Here is a 15,963-nt window from a genome sequence, read left to right on the forward strand (position 1 = left end):
GCAATTTGACCCTAACAGCAGAATGACTGGGAATGACTGGTCACTATGACACACTGACCACCAGGGGGCAGATGCTCAATACAGGAGCTGCCCCCTGGTGGTCAGTGCACTCCCACAGGGGGAGCTCTGCTCAGCCACAAGCCAGGCTGACGGCTGCCTCTCCCACCTCCTCAGCAGCGCTAAGGATGTCCGACTGCAGCTTAGGCCTGCTCCCCGCTGGCAAGTGGACATCCCCCGAGGGCTCCCAGGCTGCCAGAGGATGTCTGACTGCCAGCTTAGGCCCGATTCCCTGGGGAGCAGGCCTAAGCCAGCAAGTGGACATCCCCTGAAGGTCCCAGACTGAGAGAGGACACAGGCTGGGCTGAGGGACCCCCCTGAGTGCACAAATGTTTGTGCGCCTGGCCTCTAGTAATATAATAAGTAGTTGTTATGTCAACCCTAAACCAACATATTTGATAGTCATTATATTTAGTACATATTTACTTTTTCACTCTTATGGTATGACTTCATTTACTAATTACTATTAAAGATGTGGAGTTTGAAGAATGAGTGTGAGTTACCATTGTTTTTATATCATCTTTATATATCTCTTATATGTCTACTTGTTATCACCTATGATAATCATCCATATTCTAAGAGGTCAAGGGGAAAAGAATCAGAGATAGAAGAGGGCAAAGGTATAAGGTGTTTTCCTGCTGAGTCTGTTGTTTATACATTTTGAAAATAATTAGCATTTTGAAAATAATGGTAGTGCTATCCAGTATACTTTTGCTATACAGGGATCTTTACAAGTTTTGTCTGCTTCACCTATTTTTACAAATCTTGAATGGTCCCCTGGACCTTCCCAGGTACACTGGTCTAGATGTCTCTTGATCCCATCCCCTCTCCTTTTCTCAAAGATGTTGCATCTGAAGTAAGCCACCTGGTCCTCTGTATCATCAACTTCTTTCTAGTAACTCAGTTCTTATCAGCACATAAACATGCTCTAGTACTTATCTTAAATTTTTCCCCTTAATCTCTCTTTCCTTCCCCTCCACTGCTGCTTTATATGAAACTTTCTTGAAATAGTCATCTGTAATTGCTGGCTTCAATTCTTCACCGCCTATTTGCTCTTTAACCAATTCTAGTTGAGTTTCTGTCTCCACCACTTCACTTCAAAGATTTCCATATTGCCTAGCTCAATGGTTACTTCTCTAACCATTTGACCTTTCAGAAATATTTGATTGAGCTGAGCCTCCATCCTTCTTTTTTTAAAATAATTTTTTATTTTTCAATTAGATTTGGTTTACAATATTATATTAGTTTCAGATGTATAACACTGGTTAGACATTTATATAACTTATGAAGTGATCACCTTGTTAAATCTCAGCAGAGTACTTTCTAGGTTCCTACATGGTGTTGTAAATGGCAAGATTTCATTCTTCTTTTTGGCTGAATCGTATTTCATTGTATATATATGTATCACTTCTTCCTTATTCATTCATTTACTGATGGACACTTAGGTTGTTTCCATATCTTGGCTATTGTAAATAATGCTACGAGTATGGGGATGCATATGTTTTTTTTTCAATTTAGTGTTTTGAATTTCTTCAGGTAAATACCAATAGTGGAATTGCTGGGTCCTTCCTTGCCTTTTGATGTAGTCTTTGTTTTAAAGTCTGTTTCGTCTGGTATAACTATAACTATCCCAGTTTTTTGTTGTTTCCATTTCCATGAAATATCTTTTTTTTTTTTTTTTTTTTTTTGAGTGTTCACTTTTTTTTTTTAATTAAATCTTTATTGGTCAGATTATTACATTTGTTCCTCTTTTTTTTCCCCCCATAACTCCCCTCCTCCCAGTTCCCACCCCACCCTCCGCCCTCACTCCCCACCCACTGTCCTCATCCATAGGTGCACGATTTTTGTCCAGTCTCTTCCCACATCTCCCACACCCCTTTCCCCCCCAAGAATAGTCAGTCCATTCCCTTTCTATGTCCCTGATTCTATTATAATCAACAGTTCATTCTGTTCATCAGATTATTTATTCACTTGATTCTTAGATTCACTTGTTGATAGATGCATATTTGTTGTTCATAATTTGTATCTTTACCTTTTTCTTCCTCTTCCTCTTCTTAAAGGATACCTTTCAGCATTTCATATAATCCTGGTTTGGTGGTGATGAACTCCTTTAGCTTTTCCTTATCTGTGAAGCTCTTTATCTGACCTTCAATTCTGAATGATAGCTTTGCTGGATAAAGTAATCTTGGTTGTAGGTTCTTGGTATTCATCACTTTGAATATTTCTTGCCACTCCCTTCTGGCCTGCAAAGTTTCTGTTGAGAAATCAGCTGACAGTCGTATGGGTATTCCCTTGTAGGTAACTGAGTTTCTTTCTCTTGCTGTTTTTAAGATTCTCTCTTTATCTTTTGCTCTTGGCATTTTAATTATGATGTGTCTTGGTGTGGTCCTCTTTGGATTCCTTTTGTTTGGGGTTCTCGGCGCTTCTTGGACCTGTAAGTCCATTTCTTTCACCAGGTGGGGGAAGTTTTCTGTCATTATTTCTTCAAATAGGTTTTCAATATCTTGCTCTCTCTCATCTTCTGGCACCCCTATAATTCTGATGTTGGTACGCTTGAAGCTGTCCCAGAGGCTCCTTACACTATCCTCGCATTTTTGGATTCTTTTTTCATTTTGCTTTTCCGGTTGGATGTTTTTTGCTTCCTCGCATTTCAAATCATTGACTTGGTTCTTGCGCTCCTCTGGTCTGCTGTCGGGCGTCTGTATAATATTCGTTATTTCAGTCTGTGTGTGCTTAATTTCTCGTTGGTTCCCCAATATAAGATCGAGGGTCTTATTAGTTTTTGTGTAGATCTCATTAAGTTTATCGGCAGCTTCTAAACAGTTCTTGAGAGACCTTAAAAGTGTGGTTCTGAACTCTATATCTTCCTTTGACAATTTTGTCCTGTTTCTTTGTCTCCGCATTTTGTTATGCTTCCTTGGTGCACCCCCTAGTGGTCTTTGTTCGCAGTCTTATAGTTAAATCTTGATTGTTGTAGCTAATTCCAGGGAGGGTTTGACCTCCAGGCCAAGTGGCTATGAGAATCAGCTGTGTCAGCAGTGAGAGAACTTCTGTCCTCTAGGGAGGTGCTAATCTAGCCTTTGCCTGAGGCTATTCGGCAAATGCCTCTGTGCAGGGCTTGGGCGGGGCGGGTCGCACAGGATCAACAGGGTGGGCCGGAGAGAGCAGTTATGGCGGCTCTCAGTCTGGTCCCCAGGGGCTCTGCCTCTCTGAGTCCCAGCACCCGCTGCAAAGCTCGGAGAGAAAGCTGCCCTCGCTCTGACCGAAGCCAGACAGTCCCGCTTCTCCCGTTTGAGTCTGGGTCCCTAAAGACTCGCCCGGATCTGGTGCTCAGAATCTGCGACTCCCTCCCGATTGAAAACAACAACCGCGCCCTCCGCCGCCAGCCTGCTCCGCGCACTCCGCACCTCAGAATTTGACTTCAGCACTGCGCCTCCTCTGAGTGTCCGTATGCGTTTCTCTTTCCTCCTAGTTGTAGGACTTCCACTCAGCCAGCGTTCCTGTGGTTCTGGGTGATGTCCCTTCCGTTTTTTGGTTTCACTTTTGAAGTAGTTGTTCAAAGCAGCAAACTCCGGCGTTAACCTATGCCGCCATCTTGGTTCTCTCTGAAATATCTTTTTCCATCCCTTTCCTTTTAGTCTGTGTGTGTCTTTCTAAAGTGAGTCTCTTATGGATAGCATATATAAGGGTCTTGTTTTGTTATCCACTCAACCACTGTATGTCTTTTGATTGGAGCATTTAACCCATTTGTATTTAAAGTAATTTTTAATGGATATGTATTTATTGCCATTTTATTTATATTGTTGAAAGGAGTTTTTTGGGTAAAATAGGAATTTTGGGGGGTGAAATAGGCAGGTTTAGGAAATTTTAAAAATTAAGGGGTCCATGGAAAAAACACAGGGCTACAGAGTTGCAAAAGGGTACATTTCCATAAGACAAGGGAGCTGGGAGCAGCAGAAGTTATATTTTCATAAGGGAGCTGGGAGTAGCAAAAGGTACACATTTACAGAATAAAGAGAAGGAGGAAGAAAGCCCAGAGGGAATAGGAGAACAATGAGAGAGGAGAGCCTCATGTGTCCCATGTGAGGTTTGACCTTTGAGCTCAGGAGTTGCTATAGTGACCAAATCAGAAGGGAATAGTGACCAATCAGCGGGGATCTGAAGGCACAAAGATCTTCAGCTTTTATAAACTGTAGGGAAAAGGGACTCAGTGGCACCCTTTCCCCCTCCCCACATGGGAGTCTGTGCTGTGAGATTCTTTCCCATCCCCATGTGGGAGTCTGTACTTGTTCTTCAATAAATCTCCACCTTCACTATACCATCTTCTGTCCGTGGTTTCATTCTTAGACTCCAACGGACAAAGAGTCCGGGAAAAGCCATCCTACCCAGGGAACACCACACGTCCCAGTTCAAAATTCCCGCATCATTGTTGATCTTTTTCTTCTTCTTCTAGAAGACCCTTGAACATTTCATGTAATACTGGTTTGGTGATGATGAAGTCCTTGGCTTTTTCTTGTTTGAGAAGTTTTTTGTCTGTCCTTTAATTCTAGATGATAGCTTTGCTGGGTAGGGTAATCTTGGTGTTGGTTCTTGCTGCTTATCACTTTGAATATTTCTTGCCAACCCCTCCTGGCCTGCAAGGTTTCTGTTGAGAAATCAGCTGACAGTCTTATGGGAGTGTCCTTCTAGGTAACTTAACTGTTTTCCTCTTGCTGCTTTTGAGATTCTCTCTTTGTCTTTAACCTTTGGCATTTTAATTATGATGTGTCTTGGTCTCTTTGGGTTCATTTTATTTTGAATTCTCTGTGCTTTCTGGACTTGCATGTCTGTTTACTTCAGATTAGGAAAATTTCCTGTCATGGTTTTTTCAAATAAGTTTTCAATTCTCTGTTCTTTCTCTCCTCTTTTTGGCACCCCCATGATATGAATGTTGGTATGCTTGAAGTTGTCCCAGAGATTTCTTAAACTGTCCTCACTTTAAAAAATTTTTAGGGGTGGGAGTGTTTTCTGCTTCCTTATCTTTCAAATCTCTGATTAGATTTTCTGCTTTATCTACTGCGCTGTTGATTTCCTATCATGTATTTTTCATTTTAGTTACTGCATTTTTCATTTTTGTCTGGTTCTTTTTTATGTTCTCTCTCTCCATTTTTTATGTTTCCTATCTCTTTGTTGACATTCTCACTAAATTCACCAAATCTTCTCCTAAGTTCATTGAGCATCCTTATAACCAGTGTTTTGAACTCTGCATCTGGTAAATTGCTTGCTTCCATTTTATTTTGTTAGGCTGCATTTTTCTGGAGTTTGTTCTGTTCTTTCACTTAGGACATGTTTCTTTGTCTCTTAATTTTGGCTGCCTCCCTGTGTTTGTTTCTATGTATTAGGTAGAACTGCTACACCTCCCAGGCTTGATAGAGTGGCCGTATATAGTAGGTTTCCTATGGGGCCCAGTGGTACAGTCTCCCGGGTCATCTGAACTGGGTACATCAGATGTGCTCCCCATGTGAGCTGTGTTTATCTTCCTGTTGTAGTTGAGCCTTGATTGCTGTTGGCACATCAATGGGAGGGGTTTATCCCATGCTTTTTAAAAACTTTCTTTTCCTGGCTTCAAAGATACCACATCCTATTGGCCACTTCTTTTTAGCCTCTTCTACTGGCTTCTTATTTGCTGAACAACGTTTGGAATTTGAACTACTCTGGGATGTGGTCTTGTGCCCCCTCTTTCTTGCTAGGTGACTTTATCTGGTCCTGTGGCTTTAAATATCAATTATATGCCAATGATTCTTAAATTTTCATCTCCATTATGAATCTCTCCTCTCATATTCAAATTTATGTATCAATCTAATGTGATATCTCTCCTTGGCACCTCAAAATTAACATGTTTAAAATATAACTTTTAAACCACATGTAAACTTGCTCCATTTCTAGCTCAATAAATGAGATTAGAACCCATCCACTTACTAAAACACAACTCAGAGTTGTTAATGATTTTTTTCCTTTCCCTTGGATACTCTTATATTCAAAGTATGTCTCTTGTAAGCAGCATATAGTTTAAGCTTCTTCTTTTTTTAAAAATTCTGTAGGTTGATTTTTGTCTTTATTTTAATAGAGTACTATGTCTAATTATATTTAAGGTGATAAACTAATGTATTTTTAGATTAAATCCACCATCTTACTATTTCTATTTATCACACTAATTCTATGTTCACTTTTCACCTTCTATTGGATGATTAAAGCACTTTCCCCATTTTTTTCCTCTATTAGGTTATGAGTTATATATTCTTTTACTATTCTTTTGGAGGTGATCCTAAAGATCATAATATGCATCCTTAACCTAATATAATTTGATATGAATCTATTCTTTTACTAGTCCTAGAGAAAAAAGATATTAGAATACTTAATTCCATTGATCTTCCCTCATTGTCTCCAAAAGGCATTTTATTATTGTTTTATTTTCTTAGTATCACTTTGGTTTATTCTTTTTCTTGCCATTCATTTCTTTCTATATCTTTGTGATTACATCTTCTACCTGAAAAATAGCCTTCGGTATTTTCTTTAGTGTGTGAGCGGCAAATTCTCTGGGATTTTGTTAATTGTTATTAAATATTGCTTATTCAGGATAATACTTGAAATAAAATGGAATTCAGTAGGTAGTCAGAAGTGAGAACACTCTTCTATTGACTTTTAAGTGGAAACAAATCATCATAAGGCATATTATAATTGCACTAGAGGCCCAGTGCACGAAATTTGTGCATGGGTTGGGGGGGGGGTCCCCTCAGCCCAGCCTGCACCCTCTCCAATCTGGGACCCCTTGAGAGATGTCTGACTGCCGGTTTAGGTCCGATCCTAAGGATTGGCAGTCGGACATCCCTCTCACAATCCTGGACCGCTGGCTCCTAATCGCTCACCTGCCTACCTGCCCGGTCACACCTAACTCTCCCCCCCGCCCCCCCCCCGCCAGCCTGATAGCCCCTCACTGCTTCTGCGTACCGGCCTGATAGCCCCTACCTGACCCCCTGCCAGCCTGGTCGCCCCTAACTGCCCCCGCTGCTGGTCAGAATGCCCTCAACTGCCCCCTCCCTGCTGGCCTGGTTGCTCCTAACTGCCCCCCCCAACTGGCTTGGTCACCCCTTACTGACCTCCTCACCCCCTGCCGGCCTGGTCAGCCCACACAGCCTGCTTGTTCAGTCATTTGGTTGTCCCTCACTAACCCCCCACCGACCTGGTCGACCCATGCAGCCTGACTGTTTAGTCATTTGGTTGTCCCTCAAAAACCCCCCTGCTGGCCTGGTCACCCCATGCAGCCTGCTTGTTCAGTTGTTTAGTTGTCCCTCACTAATCCCCCTGCTGACCTGGTTGCCCCATGCAGCCTGCTTGTTCAGTCATTTGGTCATCCCTCACTAACCCCCCTGACAGCCTGGTCATAGGCAGCCATCTTGTGAGGGCATGAGGGTTAATTTACATACTATCTCTTTATTATATAGGATAGGTACATATAAATGGATAATGGAGATGCTTTATAACACCTATCTATAATCATAAAAATCGCATAAAGTAGATGTTTTAAGACATCTATTTTTTCCAGCTGGCGAGGCTCAGTGATTGAGCATTGATCTATGAACCAGGAGGTTATGGTTTGATTCCTGATCAGGGCACATGCCTGGGTTGCAGGCTCGATCCCCAATGGGAGGTGTGCAAGAGGCAACCAATCAATGATTCTCTCTCATCGTTGATGTTTCTCTCTCTCTCTCCCTCTCCCACCTCTCTGAAATAAATAAAAATATATTAAGGAAAATAAGACATCTATTTTATGCTTTAAAATTTGAAATCATAAAATACTTCTCATATGGTCATATGTGTCTTTTATTGAAGTACCACTTTCTATGTTATTTATCCCTTTTCTAGGGCGGCTATGATTCTGGTTTTCTATATCATTGTGAGTTCCCCCCATATGACAAAAGCAGTGATATCACACAACAGAAAGATGAACCTTTCGATTTCCGTTTTCTTGAGGCTACAGAAGATAATCCCATCCAAACCATCACTTTCAGGTGAACAGAATTTCAGAAATCTTAAAACAAACATACAAACAAACAAACAATAGCCCACTGGTGTCCGTGTTTTTGTTCATTGTGAATATTGTTAGTGTTCAAAGATCTGTCTAAATAGAGGGGTACTCAAACAATGTTAAATATATCAAAGGAATAAATAGAATCAAAGCTGATCTTAAAACTGTATTTAATTTACTCTATTCAAATATCTTGTCGAAAATTCTGTTTATCACACAAATGAATTGTGTGGATTTACTCTCTATTAGTTAGGAGGATGCTACTGCGTGGTCAGGGTAATGATTCTGGAGAAATCATAAATTGAATTATTGCTCATTTAATAATTACAAATTAATCATATATGCCAGTCATCCTTTTGGAGACCAAATGTAATAGCTCCAACTTTTAAATAGGCTTTTTTCCCTCTACCCTTTTGTATTGGTTTGCTTGGGCTGCCATGGTTTGTGAGGGCTTCAACATGTGAATTTCGAGGGGGACATAATTTAGTCCATAATGCCTTTGTTACTAAACATTTAGAAATTTGACAATTAATTTGAAATTAAACATTTTCAGATTAATATGAAGAACAATTTGCTTTCTTTTTGTTTCATAGTATTAACCAAGATTTTATGTTTTGTGGCCTGCACAATGGAGCAATTCGAATCTATATCCTAAGCCCGAATGACTCTTCACTGACCACTCTGGAAAGCTACTGGCACTTCACTGTGCATGACAATACTTACGGACGTATTACAAGCATTTCTGCTAGCTTTGATGACCAGTTTTTGGTGACTACTGGAGCAGATGGCAATATCTTCGTGTTCACCATTTTTTCTGTTTTTGATTTAAGAGAAAGCATGAAAGCCAAAGTGCCATCTCCCAGGGTATGTAACTGACTAACAACAACAAACCGTTTATTTTAAAATAGTGATGCTAAAATTGTTCATATTCTTTAAAAATTGAAAACTACTTAGGTGCATTTACCTTGTAGACTAATCTTTCTATTAGTATTATAATCTTGATTTTTCTGGTGCCTCTTTTTCAAAAATTAAAGATGTTGAATTCCCCTTATTACTAACGATATAGAATTCTCCAAATTAAAAAGACTGTGCCAGTTTTTCTGTATCAATCACTAAAACAAAATTTGTTTTCAAAATGCACATTTTTTTCAGATATGTATGTTACTTTTTATTCATTCACTCATTGAAGGGGAAGATATGAGTTGTATACCATCATTTGTGCCTTTGAAAGGGGTTGTAAAAATATGGTTGCCTGTAGTATTAGAATATGACAATGCGGATCATGTTCGAAGATTCAGCTAAATTATTGTATTCTTTTTTTTAAAGATTTAAAAATATATATATTTTATTGATTTTTTTACAGAGAGGAAGGGAGAGGGATAGAGAGTTAGAAACATCGATCAGCTGCCTCCTGCACACTCCCTACTGGGGATGTGCCCGCAACCAAGGTACATGCCCTTGACCGGAATTAAACCTGGGACCCTTGAGTCTGCAGGCTGACACTCTATCCACTGAGCCAAACCACTTAGGGCAAATTATTGTATTCTTAAGCAGATACATTATTGGCCTTGTAATAAAGATTGAGGGTTTAGATCCCCAAAGTATATCCTTTGGCCCTGTCACAGGACCTGAATTTCCTATTATCAAAGTGGTTCCTTTAGACAAAATTATTAATAATATTTTGGAATTGCTTTGGGAGTAAGGAATTGTATTAGTGAAAACAGAGTTAAAATTTCTGTGAACACATTGGCTTCCCACTTAACAGGTGGCCAACTTACAAAGAACATACAAAGAACATAGGGAAGATTTGAGCAGGTAAATTTGGAGAATGGACTGTTGTCTAAAGAGGTTCAGCTCAGGAAGAGTAACTACAGAATGGAAAGTGTATGAACAAGACAAAAATCTTTATCATTCTATAGAGCATCAACTCTCTCTATGGAAACCCATATTGGATAGGAAAAAATACATCCTGCATTTGTATAATAGTGTCCTTTTAGTTATGACTGCAATCAATATTTTTTAAACCACTGAAGCAGACTCTGCTTTTAAGAAGGCAAAATCAGAAAGAATTGAACAAACAAAAAAACTAAGCTCTGCATTGGTCTGGGGTTCTTACCTTATTGTACTTTAGAATCAGCGACGGAGTCCTTAAAAGTACAGAGCCTGAGCCCTACCCAAGAGCAATTAAATCAGAATCTCTGAAGGTGAGGCCTAGGTATCTATACCCCTCTCTTTCCCAGCCCCTGTGACTTTAACGTGCAGCGAGAAGCCATCCATTGTCAATGCTATCATGAGAGTGCATCAAGGAACTCAGAAGGCTGATGAACCTTGAGCTGTAGCAGGGCTAAAAGCCATGCATCGATTGTTCTGTGTTGAGATAGCAATGGCTCGAAGCAATTTCCTGACCTAATAGCCTCAAAGTAAATCTTTCCTGATCTTTACTTGTTGTGTTGTAAGTCAGAGAATGAGATACAAGATGCGTTAATGAGCCAATTAATTACGAGTCGTTTATTGCATGAAGCCCAGAGGGAGGTGTCTCTTCCAAATCTCTGAGTGAAGTCACACAGGAATTTTTTCGTATTTATATCTTTGAGCTTCTTTGCAGATTTTACAAAGGGCTCTGTGTGAGTTCTTGTTACAGACAGTTTGTAATCTTGGATACATAAAGAACGAACATTTGGCATAAGAATATGGGAATTATTATCAGTATTAGTTCATTGCATCAGATGGCTAGTTTGCAAGGTCGGACAGTTAAGATGATCGTTTTCTATTATTTGAACTAAAAACAAAGTCATTTTATAGAATAAGAGAATGTCTTAAAGTGACAGAGTTTACAATGACAGAGTTTACAAGACTAGGGACTATCTAACAATAGCAGAGAGTTTCAAACAGAAGTTTTTTATACAAGATGGGGGTTACTATGCTTCATACTGACCTTTGAGACTGTCTATCTGCTACCTGTTTGCTGTGCTGTACTGAGGGCAAGATGTGTATCTAAAAGTGAATATAAAGCAGACCTGACAGAAGTTGGTGTGCCTCTCCAAGAGGGAGGTTTCCACCTGGCTCCCCATGCCTTCTAAATTCATATTTCTTATCTAGCGTTTTCATTTGTGTGTGGCCCCTTCTTCAGATCCTGAACCCTAGCCATAAAATGTTGTGGCAACCAAGATTGAGAACAATTGACATATATACACACACACACACACGCACACACACACACACACACACACACACACACTAGAGGCCCAGTGCACAAAAATTTGTGCACTCGGGGGGGAGGGGGTTCCCTCAGCCCGGCCTGTGCCCTCTCGCAGTCTGGGACCCCTCGGAAGATAACGCCCTGCTGGCTTAGGCCTGCTCACGGGTGGCAGAGGGAAGGCCCAATCCCTAGGTGCAGCCCATGGTCGGGCTCAGAGCAGGGCCAATTGGGGAGTTGGGGCGCCACCCCGTCATGCATAGAGCAGGGCGATCGGGAGGTTGTGATGCCACACTCAGTCACGCTCAGGGTAGGGCCGATTGGGGGGTTGGGGCACCGTCCCCTGTCACACTCAAGGCAGGGTCGATGGGGAGGTTGCTGCGCCATCCCCTGTCACGCACAGAGCAGGGCCAATCAGGGGGTTGGGGCACTGCCCCCTGTCACTCACAGAGCAGGGCCCATCAGGGGGGTTGGGGCTCTGTACCCTGTCACGCACAGAGCAGGGCCCATCAGGGGGTTGGGGCGCTGCCCCCTGTCACGCACAGAGCAGAGCCCATCAGGGGGTTGGGGCGCCGCCCTCTATCATCCACAGAGCAGGGCTGATCAGGGGGTTGGGGCGCCGCCAGTGTCACACTCAGGGCAGAGCCGATGGGGAGGTTATGGCTCTACCCCGTCACACACAGAGCAGGGCCCGAGGCGGGGGCGGGGGTTGGGGTGCCGCACCCTGTCACACACAGAGCCGTAGGGTGATCAGGGGGTTGGGGAGCTCCCCCCTATCAGGCACAGAGCATGGCTAATCAGGGAGTTGGGGTGCCTTCCCCTATCACGAACAGAGCAGGGTGGATAGGGAGGTTGTGGCCCTGCCCCCTGTCACACACAGAGCCGCAGGGCAATCAGGGGGTTTGGGCGCTGCCCCTGTCATGCTGATCCCTGTGCCAGGAGGCCTCGCGGCTCCGCTGATCCCTGTGCTGGGAGGCATATTATCCTTTTACTATATAGGGTAGAGGCCTGGTGCATGGGTGGGTGCCGGCTCGTTTGCCCTGAAGGGTGTCCTGGATCAGGGTGGGGGTCCCCACTGGGGTGCCTAGCTAGCCTGGGTGAGGGGATGATGGCTGTTTGCAGCTGGTCACACATCCTTCAGGGTGGGAGTCCCCACTGGGGTGCCTGGCCAGCCTGGATGAGGGGATGATGGCTGTTTGCAGCTGGTCACACACCCTGCAGGGTGGGGGTCCCCACTGGGGTGCCTGGCCAATCTGAGTGAGGGGCTGAGGGCTGTTTTCAGGCTGGCGGATGACTGAAGCTCCCAACCGCTCCTTTTTTTCTTTTTCTTTTTTTTATTCTGGGCCAGCTTTAGCTTTGAGGCTTGGCTCCAGCTCTTAGGCCTCTGCTGCTGAAAGTAGGTTTCTGGCCTTTGTTTACCCTTCTGTATTTGAAACAATGTTGCGGTCCTGCTGGCTGAAGCCCGGCGGACTAAAGCAGGTTTCTAGGGTTTTGTTTAGCTTTTTTATTTGTTACACAGTTGCTTAGAGTTGCAGCTCAGAGGCCTGCAGCGGCAGGCGGGGAACGTTGGAGTCCTCCATCACTGAAGCAAGCAAGCCTCATGTTAGTTTCAAGCTGCCTGGCTGCCGGCTGCCATTTTGGCTGGCAGTTAATTTGCATATCGCCCTGATTAGCCAATGGGAAGGGTAGCGGTCGTATGCCAATTACCATGTTTCTCTTTTATTATATAGGATATATATATTTTAAATATATTTTATTGATTTTTTACAGAGAGGAAGGGAGTGGGATAGAGTTAGAAACATTGATGAGAGAGAAACATTGATCAGCTGCCTCCTGCACACTTCCTACTGGGGATGTGCCTGCAACCAAGGTACATGCCCTTGACCGGAATCGAACCTGGGACCCTTGAGTCCACAGGCTGACACTTTATCCACTGAGCCAAACCAGTTAGGGCATTGACATATATTTGAAACAGTTGGGAGCACCTTTGTTTAAACTCAAATTTATTGTAAACAGCTGGCCAGGAGGTCCTGGAAAATAACACTAATTTGGAGAACTAAGGGGCTTATCTCTGGAAATACATACAATTTAACCAAGTTATGTCCTAAGTGATTAGCGGTAACTGCAATGTATTAGCCATCACTGTCTCTTACATTGGTAATGATTTATGACTCCACTTTTACTAAAGTCATAAACCTGCCATATATAAAAATATTTAGACTTAATTTCATACATATGAAGGTATAAAGACTAGCAAGGTAACAAAACAAATTGATCAAAAAGGGTCTTTACAATGAATGACAGAAAAGCAGAGACCTATCTACACTAATAAAAGAGAAAGATGCAAATTAACCATCACTCTATCAATCTGCCACTCTGCTACACCCACAAGCCACGCCCACCAGGCAATAAGGAGCGAGTATGCAACCACAGAGTTGGAGCCAGCAGGAGGCTTGGGTTGCCCCCGGTGATGGAGGAAGCCAAGCTTCCTGCCCTGGCCAGCCCTCATCTCTGCTCAAGGCTACAAAGTTTCAATTATAGAAGATAAATTAATCCCAGAAAAAAAAGGAGAGGCTGGGAGCTTGGGTTGCCAGGGGGCATGTCTAGCCTGAAAACGGCCCTCAGCCCCTCACCCAGGCTGGCTACACCTCCATGGGTGAGGGTTCCCACTGGGGGGCTTGACCAGCCTGCAAACAGCTATCAGCCCCTCACCCAGGCTGGTCAGGCACCCCAGTGGGGACCCCCACCCTAAAGGGGGTGTGGCCAGTCTGAAAATGGACCTCAGCCCCTCACCCTGGCTGGCCATGCACCCCAGCGGGACCCGCACCCTGGTCCAGGACACTCTTCAGGGCAGACCAGCCGGCCCCCATCTGTGCACTAGGCCTCTATCCTATATAATAAAAGGGTAATATGCAAATTGACCCTAACAGCAGAACGACTGGGAGACTGGTCACTATGATACACACTGACCACCAGGGGGCAGATGCTCAATGCAGGAGCTGCCCCCTGGTGGTCACTGCACTCCCACAGGGGGAGCTCTGCTCAGCCACAAGCCAGGCTGATGGCTGCCAGCACAGCAGCACTAAGGATGTCCGACTGCAGCTTAGGCCTGCTCCCCGCTGGCAAGTGGACATCCCCCGAGGGCTCCCGGAATGCCAGAGGGATGTCTGACTGCCAGCTTAAGCCCGATTCCCCAAGGAGCGGGCCTTAGGCAGCAGGTGGACATCCCCCGAGGGGTCCCAGACAGTGAGAGGCCGGGCTGAGCCACCACCCTGAGTGCACAAATTTTTGTGCACTGGGCCTCTAGTCTAATCTAATAAAAGAGAAACATGCAAATTGACTGCACCTCCGCTATGCCCCAAGCCACGCCCACCAACCAATCAGAGTGACTATATGCAAATTAACCCAACCAAGATGGCAGCCGGAAGCCATGGACCTGGAGCAAGCAGGAAGCTTGGTTGACCTGGTGATGGAGGAAGCCAAGCTTCCTGCCTGCTCTGGCCAGCTGTGGCCTCCACTCAAGACAACAAAGTTTCAATTATAGAAGATAAATAAATCCCAGATACCTGCTTCCAGTCAGACTCCACTGGTAACTTTGGTGACTGTGGGCCATGGCCAGCCTGCAAACATCCATCAGCCACTCACCCAGGCTGGCCAGGCACCCCAGCAGGATCCCCCTCCCTGAAGGGGGTGTGGCCAGCCTGAAAACAGCCCTCAGACCCTCACCCAGGCTGGACAGGCACTCCAGCGGGAACCCCCACCCTGAAGGGGGTGTGGCCAGTCTGAAAACAGCCCTCAGACCCTCACCCAGGCTGGCCAGGCATCCCAGCGGGACCCCCACCCTGATCCGGGACACCCTTCAGGACAAACCAGCTGGCCCCCACCCATGCACCAGGCCTCTATCCTATATAATAAAAGGGTAATATGCAATTTGACCCTAACAGCAGAAAGACTGGGAATGACTGGTCACTATGACACAAACTGACCACCAAGGGGGCAGATGCTCAATGCAGGAGCTGCCCCCTGGTGGTCAGTGCGCTCCCACAGAGAGACCTCTGCTTAGCCACAAGTCAGGCTGATGGCTGCCAGTACAGCGGTGATGGTGGGAGCCTCTCCTGCCTCCTCAGCAGCGCTAAGGATGTCCGACTGCAGCTTAGGTCTGCTCCCCGCTAGCAAGTGGACATCCCCCGAGGGCTGCCGGGCTGCCAGAGGAATGTCTGATTGCCAGCTTAGGCCCAATCCCTGGGGAGCAGGCCTCAGCCAGCAGATGGTCATCCCCTGAGGGGTCCCAGACTGCAAGAGGGCACATGCCAGGCTGAGGGACCTTCCCCACCCTGCCGAGTGCACAAATTTTTGTGCACCGGGCCTCTAGTCTCTATATATAAAAGCATAATATGCAAATCGGCCTGATGGTGGAATGACTGTTCGCTATGATGCACACTGACCACCAGGAGGCAGATGCTCAACGCTGGAGCTGCTCCCAGCACCCCAATTGGGGCCTGCTGGCCAACCTCTTGGTTTCTCCCCCTGGCTGGCAGGCTCCAATTGTCTGATGGGGAGCGGGGAACCGGGGATGGGTGGTGGTGGACGTGGGTAGTGCCAGGACAAGGCGGGTGCAAGTGAGCGGGGCCCCAATTGCCCCGCC

The 15,963-nt window shown here is 44.7% G+C and overlaps 1 protein-coding gene across 1 annotated transcript in view; it reads left to right on the forward strand.

Moving 5' to 3' along the window:
* CFAP44 (cilia and flagella associated protein 44) overlaps positions 1-15,963 on the forward strand; it is a 114,265-nt gene that overhangs the window by 40,302 nt on the left and 58,000 nt on the right. Inside the window, exons 17-18 of the mRNA XM_059687827.1 lie at positions 7,960-8,105; positions 8,716-8,986. Of these exons, the coding sequence (XP_059543810.1) occupies positions 7,960-8,105; positions 8,716-8,986 (417 nt within the window). The remainder of the gene's footprint in view (positions 1-7,959; positions 8,106-8,715; positions 8,987-15,963) is intronic.

Source organism: Myotis daubentonii, chromosome 3 (assembly GCF_963259705.1).
Source record: "Myotis daubentonii chromosome 3, mMyoDau2.1, whole genome shotgun sequence".
NCBI lineage: Eukaryota > Metazoa > Chordata > Mammalia > Chiroptera > Vespertilionidae > Myotis > Myotis daubentonii.